Source organism: Oratosquilla oratoria, chromosome 24 (genome assembly GCF_046742065.1).
Source record: "Oratosquilla oratoria isolate Oo_2021 chromosome 24, ASM4674206v1, whole genome shotgun sequence".
Classification (NCBI taxonomy): domain Eukaryota; kingdom Metazoa; phylum Arthropoda; class Malacostraca; order Stomatopoda; family Squillidae; genus Oratosquilla; species Oratosquilla oratoria.
In genome coordinates, this window is record NC_134800.1 from 45,169,055 (window position 1) to 45,188,468 (window position 19,414).

General features: G+C 44.7%; 1 protein-coding gene across 12 annotated transcripts in view; it reads right to left on the bottom strand.

Moving 5' to 3' along the window:
* The window catches only part of tgo (Aryl hydrocarbon receptor nuclear translocator homolog tgo), a 434,151-nt gene that overhangs the window by 20,571 nt on the left and 394,166 nt on the right, over positions 1–19,414 (bottom strand). For 6 of the 12 annotated variants that reach the window (XM_076208032.1, XM_076208031.1, XM_076208024.1 and 3 more), the window contains exon 5: positions 4,175–4,204. The exons of the other annotated variants lie outside the window; for them this stretch is intronic. In XM_076208032.1, the coding sequence (XP_076064147.1) occupies positions 4,175–4,204 (30 nt within the window). The remainder of the gene's footprint in view (positions 1–4,174; positions 4,205–19,414) is intronic. 12 annotated transcript variants of the gene reach the window in all.

Genomic DNA, 19,414 nt, shown 5'->3' on the forward strand with positions numbered 1-19,414 from the left:
AAACCACAATAAGCCCCCACCCCGCTCCATTCTCTATGAACAATCACGGGAGACCGTAAGAATGGTATGACCATCCAGCGGCCAACACTATACGGTGACGCACCTTCACATAAATAATGACACTCCCCGCCAACTTAATAAAATTGCATGACTGTAGACAAAATAAAATCAGTGTAAGGCCTCACTCTTGCGAAGGAAATGAATATACACGTGCATGCGGAGAAGCAGAAAACTCCATGCTGCAAAAGCACTGCATCACAAGCACAATGCTTGGACGTCCAGGCCAAAATCAAAGCACACACTCAATCCATATTTGCTGGAAAATGTCCTCATAGTCGACGTGACGTCACGTCGGCCTAAGATTTCATTGGTCCCAGACTCAGACAGCAACGACATAATGTCATTCATAAGCCTCGCCCTTCTGCATAAGTGGGCAGACTCCCTTGGCTCAGCAAATGACATGACGTCACTCATAAGCCCCGCCCATCTGCACATCTGGGCAGATTTCCTAGGCTCTGCAAACGACATGACGTCACTCATAAGCCCCGCCCCGATGAACAGACTCCCTAGGCTAGGCAAACGACATGACGTCACTCATAAGCCACGCCTAACTGCACATGTGGGCAGATTCCCGAGACTCAGCAAACGACATGACGTCATTCATAAGCCCCGCCCATTTACACAGGTGAGCAGACTCCCTAGGCCGGGGCCTCCGAAACCCCACCCTAGGATCGACGACCGACATGACGTCACTCATAAGTCCCACCTATCGACACAGATGGGCGCTCCCTAGGCTCAGTAACGACATGACGTAACTCATAAGCCACGCCCATCTGCATAGGTGGGCGCTCCCTAAGCTCAGGAACATGACGTCACTCAAAAGCCACGCCCATCTGCACAAGTGTAACTAAATCTACGTTTCGAAAACGGTCAAATGAATTACATTTACCCGACCTAGATAATGCAGACTAAATTCTGAGCCTGGCCCTCTGAGGGAACACTTAATACACACCAACGAGGCTTATTAAAATCGAGTAGTTTGCCACATCCAAACCAAATAGTGAAACATTGAAATCCTTAAGAATTTTAAAATTTAGTTTACATTCTATCTGTTGTCGGGTAAATGAAGTGCAATGACTTACAAGTTAATAGGAAAGGGCATGTCAGTTCATGTTAGTGGTAAAACATACCAAACCAAATCATAAAACCAAACCAAACCACAATATATTATCTTAAACTACAATAAGTACTAGAACAAGTCGTGTGAACAGCCTTCCCTCACGGTCACATTTCACACACATACACACACATCAAATAGTCACTGATCACACTAAAAGGCCTACACACATGCGCGCGCGCACACACATCCTAATCTAACGCCACATCTATACATATGCATAAAATCTGTTCCTATTTGCAGCAAATATAGTTGGCATGACGTCACGTCGACTTCACTTTTTTGTGATTTGACGATGTGACGTCACTCAACCCCCGCCCGCTGCACACGGACAAACTTTGTGTACTTACACTATGGTCATACATAAAGATAATACTATAGGGAGAAAAAAAATGAACCGACTTAGACTGTTCAACTTCCATTCGAAGAAAAGCGCTCACCTCGTCACTAAGCCTCGCACGTCAGTAAAGCAGCGTGTACACACACACACACACACACACACACACACACACACACACAAAATATTCACAAGTGTTCCCACTACAAACTCATATCATATGCTCATAATGTAAGTTCATTCCATTCACCTTTGTAAAAAGCAAACATAAATCAACAGTCCAGGCAGAAATGAAAATACGGCTTTCGTTATGTTCACAAATGTTCACACGCAGTCAAAACAATCATGCTCACAACAAATCAACACACAGACACAACTATAACTAGGTTGATTAAAAACTTAACATGAATGATGAGAGGGGAGGAGGATGGATCCACAACATACGGCTATTTATGATGTCGGTGCATCTTCGAGTTAGTCTCTCTATCTCTCTCCTTTGTGTGTGTGTGTGTGATTCACCATGGTGTTGGATCACATGTTGGACTCGTGATCGACAGCTATCACCCTCCCGGAAGAGAGCTCAGAGCTAAATATACGGCCGATTTATGGGCAACGCTGTGACCTGACACGCACACACACCCAACTCCCCGCCCACGAGAGTTGGAATAACGACTCGCAGCGCAGCGATACTGAAATTATTTCAGCCCTGGGCGGGATTCGAACCCAGATCCCCCGTAATGGCGGTCGGGAACTCTACCACCGCGCCATCGAGTCGTGTGTGTGTGTGTAGTCAGTGTGGCACTCTAAAGGACACTCTTCAGGGGATTTCGACCAAACTCCATCGCGGTCCTACACGGCCACATGGCGTCACGGTGTCACGTAACCCTATTGTGACGTCATTGACGTTACACGTCAACCAAGTGTGACGTCATGGACGTTACGCGTTCTTTACTCATATTATGAAGTCCGCCCATAACTTAAGAGGAGCTTGAAACATCGTCAGGGATTAGTGCTCAGATGAATATATATGTACGTATGCACGTATGATATGCATGTACGTATGTAAGGAGGTATACAAGTTCCCTCGGCGGAAGTTTGCACTCTCCGAGTACCTCTAGTTCTGGTTGGTGTTGATGAGAACGGATACTGTGAAATGTGGTGAGGCAGAGACCGGCGGCGGCTGAAGCGGAGAGCTGACTGACAGACAGGACTGAGCTAAGTTGCGAGTATTTTTTTTTTTTTTGGGGGGGGGGGGGGGTTTAAGTGAAAATGAACGAGTAAAAACTGGCCCCCTTCTCCCCCCCCCCCAAAAAAAAAAGGAAGACAGAAGTGGATGGAATGAACTTGCGAGGAAGACCGAGAACGATGTGGAAGAATGGGATGATAGGAGGTAATGGATGCAAGAGGAATGTCTGTTGAGCAATGGAGAGAGTACAAAAGACAGGATGAATGAATGCAGAGGTATTGTGGATGAAAATGGATGTGCTTGTTTGCTCCATATATTTGTCCATTCCAAATGGATGAGGGTGGAAAGGAGGGTGGGGGCGCAATGGCCATAGAATGAATCGGTGGATGTAAACCACCTCAGGCAAGTGTTGTGACTGACTGCATTGCCTTTAATCTAAATGTGGTGGGAAACCGGATCGACCCTTTCATCCACGAGGTGCTAAGATGGAAGGGGCAACGAATGGGCTTTGCATTATTGAACGGTGAGTGTAGGTAGAATGGGTGCAAGTAGTGGGTGAAAGCAATGATTTGGCCAACCCTCCCCTTACAGTGCAAAGGGGAAAAAGGCCTTTTGGTCTATGCATTTACTTCATCATTACCATTATTATTACATATCCATATTTCAAGACAAGGGTGAAAACTTCAGTTATTCCCCAATTAATATATATATATATATCCAAAGAAAAAGGCCTTTTCAGGAAATACTTCAGTAAAGGTCACTTCTAAAGTTGCATGCCACCATTTGTGAATTTTACTGACTTGAAGCAAATTGAAACATCACCAATAAGAATGTATTGACTGGGTACCTTCACACGTGTAGTGAATGATACACAAATAAACTCTCAATAAAATGAAAACACACACATACATACACACGTCCATGACCCCTTCCAAGTGCATGAAGTCATTACAAATACACCAGTTAATACATATACTACATGGGGGGAGACAACCGTATGTATGTTTACATGGATGGATATATATATATATATGTGTGTGTGTGTGTGTGTAAGCATGCAAAGCACAGGACTCGCAAATACAGTAGATACAGAAAACATGACATGTACACTCGTATACGCATGGCCTTCATGTCCGCGTGCACGCACTCACGCACACACACGTAGACGCGCGCGCGCACACACACACAGGCACAAGCGCGCGCACACATACATACACACACACGTAGGCACACGCGCGCACACACAATGTAGGCACACGCACGCACAAACACGGCACACGCGCGCGCGCACGCACACACTGCCAGTCACAGGCACTCAAGGATGCACTGGTGTGCCAAGCCCAGCGTGGCAGTCGAGAGCCAGAGGTGGGAGCCGCCTCGAGAGGCACACAGAGAGACACAGGCAGGCGGGCAGACGCGCAGAAGCAGACACACGGCAGACACACGACAAGGTAGTCACGAGGTAACATCTTACCAACTCCACCTCCGTTGGCCACCTCCATACCTGTAAAATACACTACTCGTCACTACCTAGCCTCCGTCCAGACTCGAGCAAAGAACTACCACTAGTCTAAACGAGCTAAAATATCCTCTCAAGTAAACACCTTCATCAATCACTAACTACATAGTCATCACATACGCACAATATAATATATATATATATATATATATATAATACACATACATTTGCAAGGTCATGTGCGTACATATCATTACTATAGTGCAAATTATTTTAACTATATTGAGATTTATTTCTATCTCACATGTCTACAGCTACTGGTCATTAACATGATAAAAATCAGTCCACCTATGTAGCTATCTTAAATTATAATATATAACCAATCTACCGATGTAGCTATCTTTATTCCTGACACATGCATTTAGTGGGAGTACACATTTCCTATAAAATCATACTGAAAACAATGTAAATAAAAGAAGACTATGTATACAATATACTGGTCACAATAATTAAACATTTGTAATAATAATGATAATAATCAATCGTAATAATGATGATAATGATATTAATAATAACTAATAATAACAATGAGAATAATAATAATGATAATAATAATTATAATATATTAATATCTAATCATGATAATGAGAATAATAATAATAATAATGAAAATAATAGTAATAATAATAATATTATTAATAATAATACAATAATACGTACATATACCAAGGCCTTTTCCCCTTTACAAAGGAGGTAGTCAAATTGTCATAAATCCACTCCCACCCATTTCATCTCCACATACTCCACTCCCATTCACCACCCCTCCCTTCCTCTTTTCTTGGCTCCTCCTGGATGATGGGTCATCCCTGCATCTCGCCCACTGCCCTGGGTCAGAAGCAGTGCAGCAAGACACAGCACATCCACAGCAAGGCCGCTTCATTTAATCGGCGACCCCCACTCTCCGTCCCTCATGCCGAAAAAGAGAAGATGGGAAGAAATCCCTTCGGGCTGCGTCAAAATATCATTCACACATACTCCCTCATCCCACTCCCATCCCCCCCCACCCACTCCCTTTTATGCATCACAGCATCACCCATGCACGACCATTCTCCACTCACCCCTATCTCCTGTTAAACAGACTACAGACACAGGATGAAATGTCTGGTGCCTACTGGAGTACTCACTCTTTCATCCCAATACCGCCCTCTAACCATCGACGTATATATATATATATATATATATATATATATATATATATATATATATATATATATATACACACACACACACACACATACATATAATTTGCCTTGGCCAAATGAAGAAGAAAAAGAAACAATTCTTCCGTTGGAGTAACAAGACGCAGTTTCAAATGAAAGATCAAATGAGACAACTATTATTCAACGAAACATTAGATAGAGTCGATAATACTTTTGGGAAGAAAAAGAAAAAAAAAAGGGGGTGGAAGATGCTCTCCCCTCCACTTAAGCCCTCCACCATGAGCCCCTTCATTCCACTTTCCGGGGGCAAGATTTCCATCCAGCCTCCACACTCAACAAGGTCATTCCCTACAGATCCACAATGATACGCATCAGGGTATGATAGCTCACCACCAATGGGCAATCACACAGGAATACATATCAACGTAAGAATATTCACCAATGTCTTTCAAGGGAAGAATAAAAAGTATATATATATCGTCGTCGTCGTCGTTGGCAGCACTCGTGTCCGAGTATACGCAGCTCACTGACATTTCCTTCAATGTGAGATGAGCCCTATATATATATATTAGTTTTTGGAATACAATAAACACATTATCCCCCCCCCCCCATTTCCCGAAGTATGGGCTTAATGAGAAGTGACGTGAAACGAACAATGCCTTCCCAATAAATAAAATCCCCTTCAAGGAGAGAGAGAGAGAGAGAGTATCTTATTCAGAAGTATTCCAGTGTCGACCGGTCCCCAACAGATTCTGACCCACCACGAAGTGAAATAATCAGATCTGATAACTTCTTACTCTGCGTGCGTGCACGAAGCAAAAAAAAAATGTAATTAATAAAGATACTTTATAAATACACATAAAATCGAAAAAAGTTCCATCTTAGTAAACACGTAATAAAAACGCAACGCTATTTCATCACCTTCAACGGCTCTGAAACGCGACAGCAAACCACAGGCGTAAAATAAATAAATATATAAACAAATAAATATATAACAATAATAATAATAATAATACAAATGACCCATAACAAAATGAAGAGAGAAGAGATCATGTAGCATCCTGCAGAAACTGTGTGGCCATTTCCGGAACATTGAAAATGGATTGAGAAACTGCTCCACGGGGTCAAGGATTCCCACAGACCTACAATTGACCCAAATTGAAGGATGGAATGATTGATGGATTGACTGGTTTCTTCTCCCCATCGGTACGAAGCAGACCTTCAACCGAATACAATCGCCTGACGACAGTCGGGAGGAAAATATGTGGACGACAAAGAAAAAAAGGGAGACGACTACCAAGAACAATGCTGGACCAACCACAACACTCCACAAGAACACACTGTGATTCACCATGGTCTTGGATCACGTATAGGTCTCGTGATCGACAAATATTTCCCTCCCAGAAGAGAGCTCAGAGCTCGTATATGACCGATCTATGGGTAATGCTGTGACCTTACACACACACACACACACACACAATCAACTCCCCGCCCATGAGTTTGAGTAACGACCCGCAGCGCAGCGATACTGAAATTATTTCAGCTCTGGGCGGGATTCGAACATGGACTGCCGTGTATGTACACACACACATATATATATATATATATATATATATATATATATATATCACGTGAAAACCACTGTTGGAATAAAAAAAGACTGGAGACAGGGAATTTCTGTATTTCGATTGCAAACTGCAATCCTCTTCAGTAGAGAATTGCAGTTTCCAATCGAAATATATAGATTCCCTGTCTCCAGTCTAAAATTTACTCTAACAGTGGTTTTCACGTGATTGATAAATGTGAGATTACATTTTTCACCTGTAATATTATTACACACACACACACACACACACACACACACACACACATATATATATATATATATATATATGTAGTTACGAGTGACGTTTCTGAACGAATCCATTCGGGATGTGACCTATTTGTACGCATGGTTTTCTCTCGATACTTGGCATTAATATTAATAATATAAAAAAGTGGACATTAAACGGTATGTTTTTTTCTGCCATTAGCAACACATTACATTATGACATGCTGTCCTCATTGTTCGAGTACACACACTCGCGAGATCCTGTCTCCTACTCTCCAATTAATCACATTTGATATGGTTATGTTCCCTAAACCGTTATTACGAGATAATCTCATTTTAATCGAGTTTTAAGCTCACACGTACTACTTTTTTTTTTTTTTTTTTTTAACTGTTCCTAGCCAGGAGATCGGGAGATGCGTCTTGTCTTTTTATTCGCGGTTGCTTTTGCGCATGACCGACCCAGAGGACGGAAGGTGCCGACACACATTCTCCTCCTCCTCTTCTTCCTCCTCCTCCTTGTTCGTTTAAAATGGACCTCTGCCTCCTGGGTAGGAATGATCATCCTTCTTGTCAACTTTAACGTCCTCACTTTTGTTCTGAATAACCTAAGACCTCCGAGTTTTCAACAGGATCTACAAATAAATTCAAGATATATTTGACATCCACGTCTACATATATACAACACACACACACACAGACACACACACACACACACATTATATATATATATATATATATATACACATATATAATACACACACAAACATGTACATATCAGCGTGATATTTTTTCTCTGCTTGCGGCAATGGCGAGAGACCGACACCGGCATCATCACCATCACCGCCGTCCCCTTCGAAAGCATCTGGACGTGACGCAGAGGCTGCAGGCACGACCTCAAGCGGCCGCCAAAGTTGACCTCCCACTCCTCCTCCTCCTCCTCCCCCTCTACCCCTCCCCACCGGACTACAAAAACTACACCCCCTAACGGTTCCTTCGCCATTCAGGTTTCCATTCCAGAGGTGTGTTGTGTAAATATATTTCATATATTACACACACACACACACATATATATATATGTATATATATTTATTCATACACTATATATATCACATGCATATGTATATATATATATATATATATATATATATATATATACATATTACATATAACCGAGAGATTGCTGGTAACGATAAACTACTGAATTTGACTACGTTACCAGCAATCTCTCGGTTATATGTACCTAAATGTATACACATATTTTCTTGTTTGGTACGATTACAAATTACGAGGTAAGAATTATTTGGAAAAGCGTGTTCTTATATGCGTTCACATACACACACACACACACACACACACTGTGATACCCATAGATCGATACGATCTCCGAGCTCTCCTCCGTGAGAAAAATAGCTGTCGATCACGAGCACAGCAAGCGATCCAAGCCTCCTCACCTCGTCCTTGGTCGCCTCCACAACGATCCTTCCGATATGTGTCCGCCTTTTCCTTCGTCCTTCTTCTCTTGGTCATCCTCGAGTACTCGAATCTCGTCATCTTACATTTCGCGTCTACAAGAACACCCAATGTTCCTCTCCCCTCCTCCGCCTCCTACTGTGGCATTACATCATCGTAACCCGCTCGCCCTGGACTGCAGAGTTCTCCTTAAAGCATTATATATACAAGTACGTCTTCGTAGATATTAGGTCAACTTGGGTCATTTTTCGACCATTTATTTCTTCCCAGAAGACGAGCTGTCCGTGGGCGAAACTCGGACGTTCGTTCTTCTTCCGGGCGTTCCGGAGGCCACGTCGTCGTCCTCGTTCTCGTTCTCGTTCATTTATTCCGATTTGTATGAAATCCTGCGCGCTCGACACAGACACATTCCAACGGGATCGGCCGAGCGGGGCAGCGTCATCCCCCCAATGTAAAACATTCTTATCTTCAAAGCATGTATAAACACACACACACAGATAAAAAGAGATCCACATGTCTCAAATATTTGGGCTTACTCGTCTGAGGTAGCTGTCCAATTTTATTTATCTATTTTTCCTTCTGCAAAATTATTTCATTCTGCTATGCCAGTGGTTCCCAACCGGTGTGCCGCGACACCCAAGGGTGCCGTGAGATCAAGTGAGTGTGCCGCCAAAATTCCGAGCAAAAATAATTTTCGTATTACCGACTCTGTCATCCATTTTTGTTCATTAAAGCTGCATCAGTGTAAAGATGAGTATTTTCATGTTATCCAGGGAAAACATTTTGTTACACTGATGTTGAATCAACAAAATACTGACAAACTAGAAATTAGATTTCCTAATAAGGGTGCCGGGGACTTCTGAAAGCCTTGGCAAGGGTGCCTCAAGCCAGAAAAGGTTGGGAACCACTGTGCTATACTCTCTCTCTCTCTCTCTCTCTCTCTCTATATATATATATATATATATATATATATATATATATATATATATGCGCAGAAAAGCCACACCAAGAAAAAATTATAAAATGATGACCTAGCGCTTTCGTCTATTTAGACATTTTCATGAACCCTGAGGATGTCTAAATAGACGAAAGAGCTCAGTCATCATTTTATTATTTTCCTTGGTGGTTTTTCTGCCTATTTAGAATCACGAGTTCATGTGATTTCTCATGCATACATGCATATATACATGCATACATATATATATATATATATACACACACACACATATATATATATACAAAACCGTTGTCCAATCAGCGTCCCTCCGTCCGTCAACGGAATACAATCGGTTAGCGTCAGTCCTGCCAAGGCCTGCGTACCGCGTGAGAACGTGGGGACGTGAGACTATGGCGAAATGGGCGAAAAACGAACTTCGCCATCTTTTCTTCCCCTAATTTCGGTTCCAGGACGTTCAACCTCACTTCTACGCTCCACTCCTAAAGGGCTATTCACATGGTCAAATAGTTTGTCAAACAGGTGTTTGAAGTGATGTTTGACCGTATGAATTGGGTATTTGGCTGCCAATGACGTTACAAAGGATTACAAAAGCGGAGCATGCCGACAGGAGACCTTTTGGTCCATATCTAGGTCGGATGCGAAAAAAAATCATAATAAATTAATAAATAAAAAATATAATAATGTAAATAACAAATAAAATACATAAATAAATGCATAGGTATAGTTAGATAATAAACAAACAGGTAAATAGTAAATAATAATGAATTGACATATAACTAATAATAAATGAAAATCAAAACAGACAAATGATAACAAAACAAAAACAAATAATATGAAATAAATTATAATCATTACACGGTCAAACATCACTTCAAACACCTGTTTGACAAACAGGTTTTGACAATTTTTTTTACCGTGTAAATACCCCTAAGGAGGTTCAACGGGGGCGACGCTAACGCCTTCAACGCGGTGTCGTGTTTCTCTCTTCTCTCTGTGTCACAGTCTCTCTCTCTCTCTCTCTCTCTCTCTCTCTCTCTATCACACACACATTCACTGATTCTCTCACTCTGAGGGGTGGATATCGGATGAAACGGGGTGCCTCGCGATCGAGACCCTGCTGGCTGGTCCCGATTGTTCCTCTGGGCTGAAGCTGAAGAAGAAGAAGAAGAAGAAGAAGCTGAAGAAGAAGAAGAAGAAGAAGAAGCTGAAGAAGAAGAAGAAGAAGAAAGGAGGTGGGAGTGGGACCTTTCTTTCCACCGAACTCGAAGAAGAAAAACCTCAAACTCGGCACGATGACGACCACGACGACGACTAACGGTCGAAGTCGATAGCGGCGATCCAGCCGAAGGGTCCCGCGAACTCCTCCTCCGTCGTGGAATTGACCGAAATGACGGCCGTGGCCCTACGAGCATAAGGGAAGGGGAAAGAGAGAAAGAGAGAGATAGAGAGGTCAGACTATGAACCGAATGTTTTCCAAGGACCGTTGCACCCAACCACTTTAATTACCACACACACACACACACACACACACACACACACACACACACACACACACACACACACACACACACACACACACACACATATATATATATATATATATATATATATATATATATATATATATATATATATTACCAGGTATTTCTTCTGGTCAATCTACAGGTGATTTAGTTCAGTTTGGATCCCTTCCCTACAAGGTGGTATTTTTCTTTTCATCACAACTGGCGCCAGGAGATTCTATTCACTTCCCTGACACTCCTCGGGAGCGAGAGTGACACACACACACACACACCCTCCGTAGGACCCAAGCCTCTGGTGGTAGCGAGTTTGGGCGTCCTGCGCGACCCCCCCCTCCCCCCTTCCCTCCCCAGGGAGCCTCGGAAGCACCAACGACCACTCCTCTGCCCAAGTTCCCTTCAAATGATCCCTCACTCATCTCACGTGTGGGGTCAACTAGTCTATTCATTCTGGCTATCGCCGCCACATAAGGAGAGACAGAGAGTAATAGATTGTGCGTGTGTGTGTGTATTTACCTACTTGTATTTACCTAGATGTATTTTACGGGACGAGAGCTATGCTCGTTGTGACCCGTTTTCGTATCTCTCCGCATCCAGTTTATTCTTGAAATCGTGTATAGTTTTGGCATTCACCGTTTCTCTGTTCAGTTTGTTCCAGACATCAATCACTCTATGTGGGAAGCTATTCTTTTTCAGGTCTCTTCTATGAGTGTCCTTTAGTTTCTTTTCATGTCCTCTTGTTTCTCTTATGCCCCACTTTAATAAGTCGTCTCTATAGAAGATTCCCATCCCTTTCATAATTCTGTAAATGGTCAATAAATCACCTCTTTCTCTTCTCTGTTCCAGTGTTGACAGATGTAGATTCACCAATCTTTGTTCATATGTCAGATTTGCCAGTGTAGGTGCCATTTTTGTCGCTGCTCTTTGGATTCTTTCTAGTTTTCTTATGTTCTTCTTTGTGTGTGTGTGTGTGTGTGTGTGTGTGTGACAGAGTGCGTGAATGTGTGTGACAGAGATAGAGAGAGGGGGGAGAGAGAGAGGGGAGAGAGAGAGAGAGAGAGAGAGAGAGAGAGAGAGAGAGAGAGAGAGAGAGAGAGGGGGGAAGAGAGTGAGAGATAGAGAGAGAGAGAGGGGGGGGGGAAGAGTGAGAGATAGATAGAGAGAGAGAGAGAGAGAGAGAGAGAGAGAGAGAGAGAGAGAGAGAGAGAGAGAGAGAGAGAGAGAGAGAGAGAGAGAGAGAGACTAAGATGAGAATCACCTCGAGACCTGGGCGAGGAGGACCAGCCAGCTTCTTCGGCCCCAAAACCGGACCCAAAATTCTAGCTCTTCCTCCTCCTCCTACAGCAACAATGCTTTGTTTTCATTCACATTCTTTCGCTCCCTTCCCCTCCCATACAACCCCCCTCCTCCTTCCCCTCCAGTCGAGGCGGTGAGAGGGAGGGAGGGAGGGAGGGAGGGAGGGAGGGAGGGCGGAGAACAAAGACGAGAGAGAGAGAGAGAGGAGGATTGGATGCTGTGAACGGGTCGAGGAGCGAGGGCGGGATGGGGAGCGAGGCTGGCGAGTTGTACGGAGGAGAAGCAAAGAGAAGGGAGGAGGAGGAGGAGGAGGAGGGTCGGGCAGGTGAAAGGGGAACTGGAAGGGGGAATGAAAGAGGAGAAAGAAGAGAAACAAGAAGAGGAGTGGGAAGAACAGGAACAAGTGGAGAATTCACGGCTCATCCGTAAAGGTATTGATGAAGGTGAGGAGTGGAGTGGATGGAGAGTAAGGAGAATGGAAGGGGAAGAGGAATGGGCAGAAGACAAGGAGCTGGAACCAAAGATCAAACTGGGAAAGAGAGAGAGAGAGAGAGAGGGAACGGTGAAATGTGGTAACGGGAAAGCGTAGAAGAGGACGAGAACGGAAGAGATGGGAAAGATGGAAAAAGTAGAAAAAATATAAAATTGAGAAATTAAATAAAAGAAAAAAACAAGAAACTGGAGAAAGCGATGGAAATGGTGAAAGGGGGGGAAATGACGGAAGTGTAGAAAAGGGGAGATGAAGAAAAGTGGGGGAAATGGGGAATGAGAGGGGAAAAAAGGAGAAGATGGCAATAACGGAATGAGAAGAAAGAGAAAAATAAATTGATGGCAGAAGTAAGAAGAAATAGAACTCCATTCCGGAGACGACCCAGGGATGGAAGAAAACGGAACGAGAGAGAAAAAAAGAAGAGAGAGGAAAAGAGAGAAAGAGACCGTTTGGTTCTATTACCAAAACGACATTTTCTTCAATTAATAAAATCCCCCTGGCTGGCACATAAGAAAAATCAGGAAAAGAGTTTCTTGCATTGGGGGGAAGGGGGCGGGGGAGGGGGCTGAGAGGATGCGTGAGAGAGGGAGAGTCTTTGGATGACGTCAGCGAAAAGGGAATGGATGGCCAAAAGGGAGACAGGCATGAATGGCTCACTGTGGTGGATGTGGTGGTCGAAGGAGGAAGAGGAGGGAGGAGGAAGAGGAGGGAGGAGGAGGAGGAAGAGGAGGGCATTTTTTGGGGGGAGGGGGTGTACGTACATCGTGATAGTTTCGACCCCCCCCCCACCAAGTCTGTTGCCCGTTAGCCCAAGGAAACGCCCCCGGCGCTGACCTGAATAAAACCTACCGAGTCCGCCACATACGTACATAAACACACACATACACACAAACAGGTGAAGTCAAATTAAGGCACCTACACCAGGAGACGCTGAGTACCTGCGGCCGAAGCAGTCACCTTATCCCTATTATGCACCCTAGGAACTGTTGGGTCAGGCAACAGAGTCACTGCTGGAAATCATAGAGAAGTGCGGGATTCAAACCTACCACAAAGCGAATGCTAGACCAGCACGCTTCCGATGACGCTCCCAGCGCACAAAATAACGTCAGATTAAAGATTAATGACTAAGACGACGAAAGAATTGAAATACACGAGAGATTCGACGAAAAACAAACAATAAAAAAAAGAACAATGTACAACGGGAAGAAGTGGGGTAGAACACGGAGAGTGAGTCAGTCAATGAGAGAGGGAGGGAGGGAGGGAGGAGGAGTGAGAGATGGGAGGGAGGATGAGAGATGGGAAGGAGGGAGGATAAGAGATGGGAGGGAGAGTGGGAGGGAGGATGAGAGATAGGAGGGAGGGAAGGAGGGAAGATGAGAGATGGTAAGGAGGGAGGGAGGAAGGATGAGATGGGAAGGAGAGAGGATGAGAGATGAGAGGGAAGGAGGGAAGATGAGAGGTGAGAGGAGGGAAGGAAGATGAGAGGGAGGGAGAGGGACGTGGGAATAGGTAATAGCGAGAAATTAATCGACAGAAGCGAAGGGAATAAGGAAGGTGGGAAATGGGGAGAAAAGAGGAGGAGGAGGAGGGCTGCACGCAGACTGAAGAGGAGATGTGGTGGAAAATAGGACGGAGAGATGGAGAGGGGGAGTAAGAGAGGGAGAGGGGGAGTGAGGGAGGGAAGCGGACAATTGATCTTCTCTCTTGGGAGGGAAGGAAGCCACAGAGAGGGAAGAGAAAGTAGACAATTGATCTTCTCTCTTGGAAGGGAAGGAAACCACAGAGAGGGAGAGAGAGAAGGGAGAAAGAGAGAAGAGGACAATTGATCTTCTCTTTTGGGAGGGAAGGAAGCTACAGAGAGGGAGAGAGATGGAGGGAAGAGAGAGAGAGAGATGAAGGCAAGAAAGAGAGGGAGGGAGGAAGAGAGGGAGGAAAGAAGAGAGAGAGAGGCGGACAATTGATCTTCTCTCTTGGGAGGGAAGGAAGTCACAGAGAGGGAGAGAGATGGAGGGAAGAGAGAGAGGGAGGGAGGGAGAGAGAAGCGGACAATTGATCTCTCTTGGGAGGGAAGGAAGCCACAGAGAGGGAGAGAAGGGAGAAAGAGAGGAGAGAGACGAGGACAATTGATCTCCTCTCTTGGGAGGGAAGGAAGCCACAGAGAGGGAGAGAGATGGAGGGAAGAGAGAGAGAGATGGAGGTAAGAAAGAGAGAGAGGGAGGGAGGGAGGAAGAGAGAGAAGCGGACAATTGATCTTCTCTCTTGGGAGGGAAGGAAGCCACAGAGAGGGAGAGTGTGACAGAAAGAGTGAGAAAGGTGGACATTTGATCTTCTCTCTTGGGAGGGAAGGAAGCCATAGAGTGTGGTAGAGACAGAGGCGGACAGTTGGTCTTCTCTCTTGGGAGGGAAGGAGAGTAGGGAGGACACACATAGGTGTGTGTGTGTGTGAGAGAGAGAGAGAGAGAGAGAGAGAGAGAGAGAGAGAGAGAGAGAGAGAGAGAGAGAGAGAGAGAGAGAGAGAGAGAGGCGGTCAATTGATCTTCTTTCTTGGGAGGGAAGGAAGCCACAGAATGATAGAGACAGAGAGGTGGGCAGTTGGTTTTCTCTCTTGGGAGAGAAGGAAAGTAGGGAAGACACACACAGAGAGAGAGAGAGAGAGAGAGAGAGAGAGAGAGAGAGAGAGAGAGAGAGAGAGAGAGAGAGAGAGGAGGGAGGCAAAGGAGATAAAAAAAAAAAACAAGACCAAAAGTGAGACACAAAAAGATACAGACGGTGATACAGAGAAGAGACAGGCAGACAAAAATAGTCATAGCTACAGAGACTGAGAGACAGAGAGATTCTCCCTCTTTGTTCTTTAGGCATCCCGTCTCACCTGTAATGTCTCTCTCTCCCCCTACCTCCCTCTCTCTCTCTTTCTCCCCCACCCCTCTCTCTCTCTGTTTCTCTCTAAGATTGCTCCCATTACAATCCGTTGGAGTTGTCTATTTGATATTCTTAGCACACGACCAGTCTCTTACGCAGCGCCCAGCACAGGTAGTGGGGTACCCGCTACAGGGTGGGCCCAAGGCTTTGGATAACAGCTTCCCCCCTCCCCGGGCCCTCTAAAACCCAAGCGAATCCTAAGGCCGTTCCGAGATCCTCCACCCTATTGAGAATCATAATGGATCATTTCCACAATCCACGCGCCGATCCACCGCGGCGCGAAAAAACAGGGTGAGAGACGCGGGGTGGGTCGTGCGCGGAAGTTTGTGCGCGGCGCTGTTGGAATCACGACTGCCTACAACAGACTTAAAACTTCTTCGCTCGCTCTGCTTACGGCCGAGTAGGGTGGCGATGACCCGGCCAGCGAGGCCAGGCGAAGCGAGGCGAAACTAAGCTAAGACGCCTTCCCTCGCCTCTCTCAGAGCACTTCCGTACAGTACACTCCATCTCCCTTTCGCCTACCTGGCGCCAGGCGATTCTATTCACACATCCCTCTGCCCCAGCCCCCCGCCCCTCCGGACCCGAGTGCCACATTCCCTGGTCCTGTGGCTGGCGCCAAAATGCGATTTCATCCATCTCCGTGGCAGCAGTCATCCGGTACCGAAGGGGTGATGAAGCCCTTCCCGTCCGTCCCTTCCTAATACTAAGGGTGAAGGAAGGTACTCGTTCCTCCTCGGTCTTCCGCCGCCAGAAGGCAACCCACACCCACACCCATCCCCCGCACGCCCCCGGGCGGCGAAAGGGCAGCCTCACGCCCATGAAACAAACAACGGGAAAGTCCAGTTCAGACAGACAGACAGACAGACAGACAGGCAGAGAGGCAGAGAGAGAGAGAGAGAGAGAGAGAGAGAGAGAGAGAGAGAGAGAGGGGGGGGGGAGAAATATAGAGGAGAGAGAGAGAGAGAGAGAGAGAGAGAGAGAGAGAGAGAGAGAGAGAGAGAGAGAGAGAGAGAGAGAGAGAGAGAGAGAGAGGGGGGGGGGAGAAATATAGAGGAGAGAAAAAGAGATAGAGACAGAGGGAGATAGAAACAGACAGGCAGAGAGAAAGAGAGAGCGAGCGGAGATAAAGAGAGAGGCTGGTCAGCCCAAACAAACAAGGAAAGCGTAGCTTCGTTCGATGAACGAAGAGATGAAGAAATGCATCCAGAGTTACATTTCATGTTGCCTCTGGCAACTGTGATAACTATAAATTTTGTGATACAGGAATACGTTAGGAGCTGTGACTGGCGTTTATCTTAAAGTAGTGCCTCAATATCTCAAGGAGGTACTGAATCCGGTTTAAAAAAAAAAAAAAAAAAAAAAAGGCATCATGGAGGAAATATTAAATCAACAATTTCGTTTCGAATTATATTCTAGTCATCCATTTACTGAAAATAAAAATAAGGAGTCCCCAGATTTCAGTTGTTTGTTCATAGAAGTGATCTTTTCTCTCTCTCTCTCTCTTTAATAAAGTAAATTAAAAGTTGAAACTCGAGAGCAGTAGGCTAACATTGGAGAGGGGGCATCAGTTTAACTTGGGGTTCAACTTTGGGGTACCATGGCTGAAAAAAATTAGGAACCAGTGAGCTGAGGTTAAAAAAAGTGGTGTGCATGCATGTACGTGTGTGTGCGCACACACATATTCTAATGCAACTGTTATAACAATAAATTCTCTTGCGAAGAAAATACTCGGACATTAATGCCAAACCACTACATATATTCTGCAGGAGGCTGAGGAGATATGATGATGTTTAAAGTACATAGTCCTCACAGGTGGTGTGGTGTTCATGGGAGGCAGTGAAGGAATTGTAGAAAATGACAAAACGTTCTGGAAATATACGTGAAAAAGGAACATTGAAGGTAAATGTCAATGGAAGGCGAAGAAAATAAAGAAAGTGAAAGTGGGTGGAGTTCCGAAAGTCAATACGAAGACAGGTTGACAGTGGTTGTGATCTTTCTGAAAGTGTAAGGGTATGGAAGATGAGGAAGTAAAGAAGACGAAGAAGAAGAAGGGAGCAAAGTGTAACTACTGGTAAGATCACATCAAGAGGTATGAAGTAGGAGTGAGAGAATACTGAAGACCACGCTCGTGTGGCCCCCGCCATCTCACTAACCAATCACGGAGAGTTCTCCAATATTCTCAAAGGTATTGTTCTTGGGTCATAATATCAAAGTCTAGGGCCAAGTGGCTCTCAACCTGGCGCCCATGGACCCCTATAAAACCACAGAGTTTCACAAGTGGGGGGCCACAAACTAAAAACTAGTGGTATTTAATGAATGCTAGCTAATTCTCTAATGTGATGGAGTGATCACCAGGAGACTCAAGAACAGCAATACATAAGTTTGGGATACATGGAAAAGAGGGTTGAGAGCCCCTGGGACTACAAGCTATTACACAACCGAAAGATGGAGATATGTACCTACAAAGTCCGAACCTCGCTGATGATCACGATGATCTAGGGGAAAATATATTGAAATCCAGAGAACATCATCTGAGATATCGTGGGACTGAGTGAAGTCTTCATGGATGAGGAAATTCTTCTACTGCTACAAGTTATGCGCGCGCACACACACACAACTATCTCCCCACATTGAGAATCCATTAGCAAAACATCACTGGACTCAATCTCGGTCCGGCGTAGATCACTTGTCATCATGCAATCTCACCTCTGGTAACTGATATCCCGTGCATGGATATACAGTATTTACCCATGTACAGTACATATACACTATATATACATATATATATATATATATATATATATAATATATATATATATATATACACACACACACACACATATCCACGTGAAAAAACAAGCGAGGTCCCCCCTCGAATGAATGAAAAAGAGAAAACTAGGAGAAAAAAAAAAGTACAGGTGACTCCATTCGATCAGGGAAATCCCTTTCGTTACAGGAGACCTTTCGTCCATAACGACTAAAATTGTACAGAATTGTGCGGAACAAACATCCGTAGAGTAAAACACAGATGGTACAAGAGCGGAAGAGAGAAAAAAGGCTGCTCTATACAGAAATGGAAGGGGAGAGATAAAATGGGAAGCAGGAAGAAAACGAGAGGTAGAGAGAGAGAGAGAGAGAGAGAGAGAGAGAGAGAGAGAGAGAGAGAGAGAGAGAGAGAGAGAGAGAGAGATAGAGAGAGAGAGATAGAGGGGCGTTGGGTTAAACGATTCTCATCTGCAGAAGGACGGTTCCTCCAGCATCTGTGCTTACTCGTGCAGCCTCCAGCAATGACCTTAACCGATGTCCATCATGAACAAAATGACCCATGTTTACATGCATGTCTGCATGTTCCCACTCGCATGCACACCAAGGTATGATCATGCAGGTACACACACACACACACACACGTACACTCACACAAACATACACGCTCATACATACACTGTGGTAGAGAAAATTCTTGGGGGTAATACTCTGTTGAACATTTCCCTTGGATAACACAGTAACCGAATGGGTCGAAGATGCGACACTGTTAAGAGGAGAGGACACTA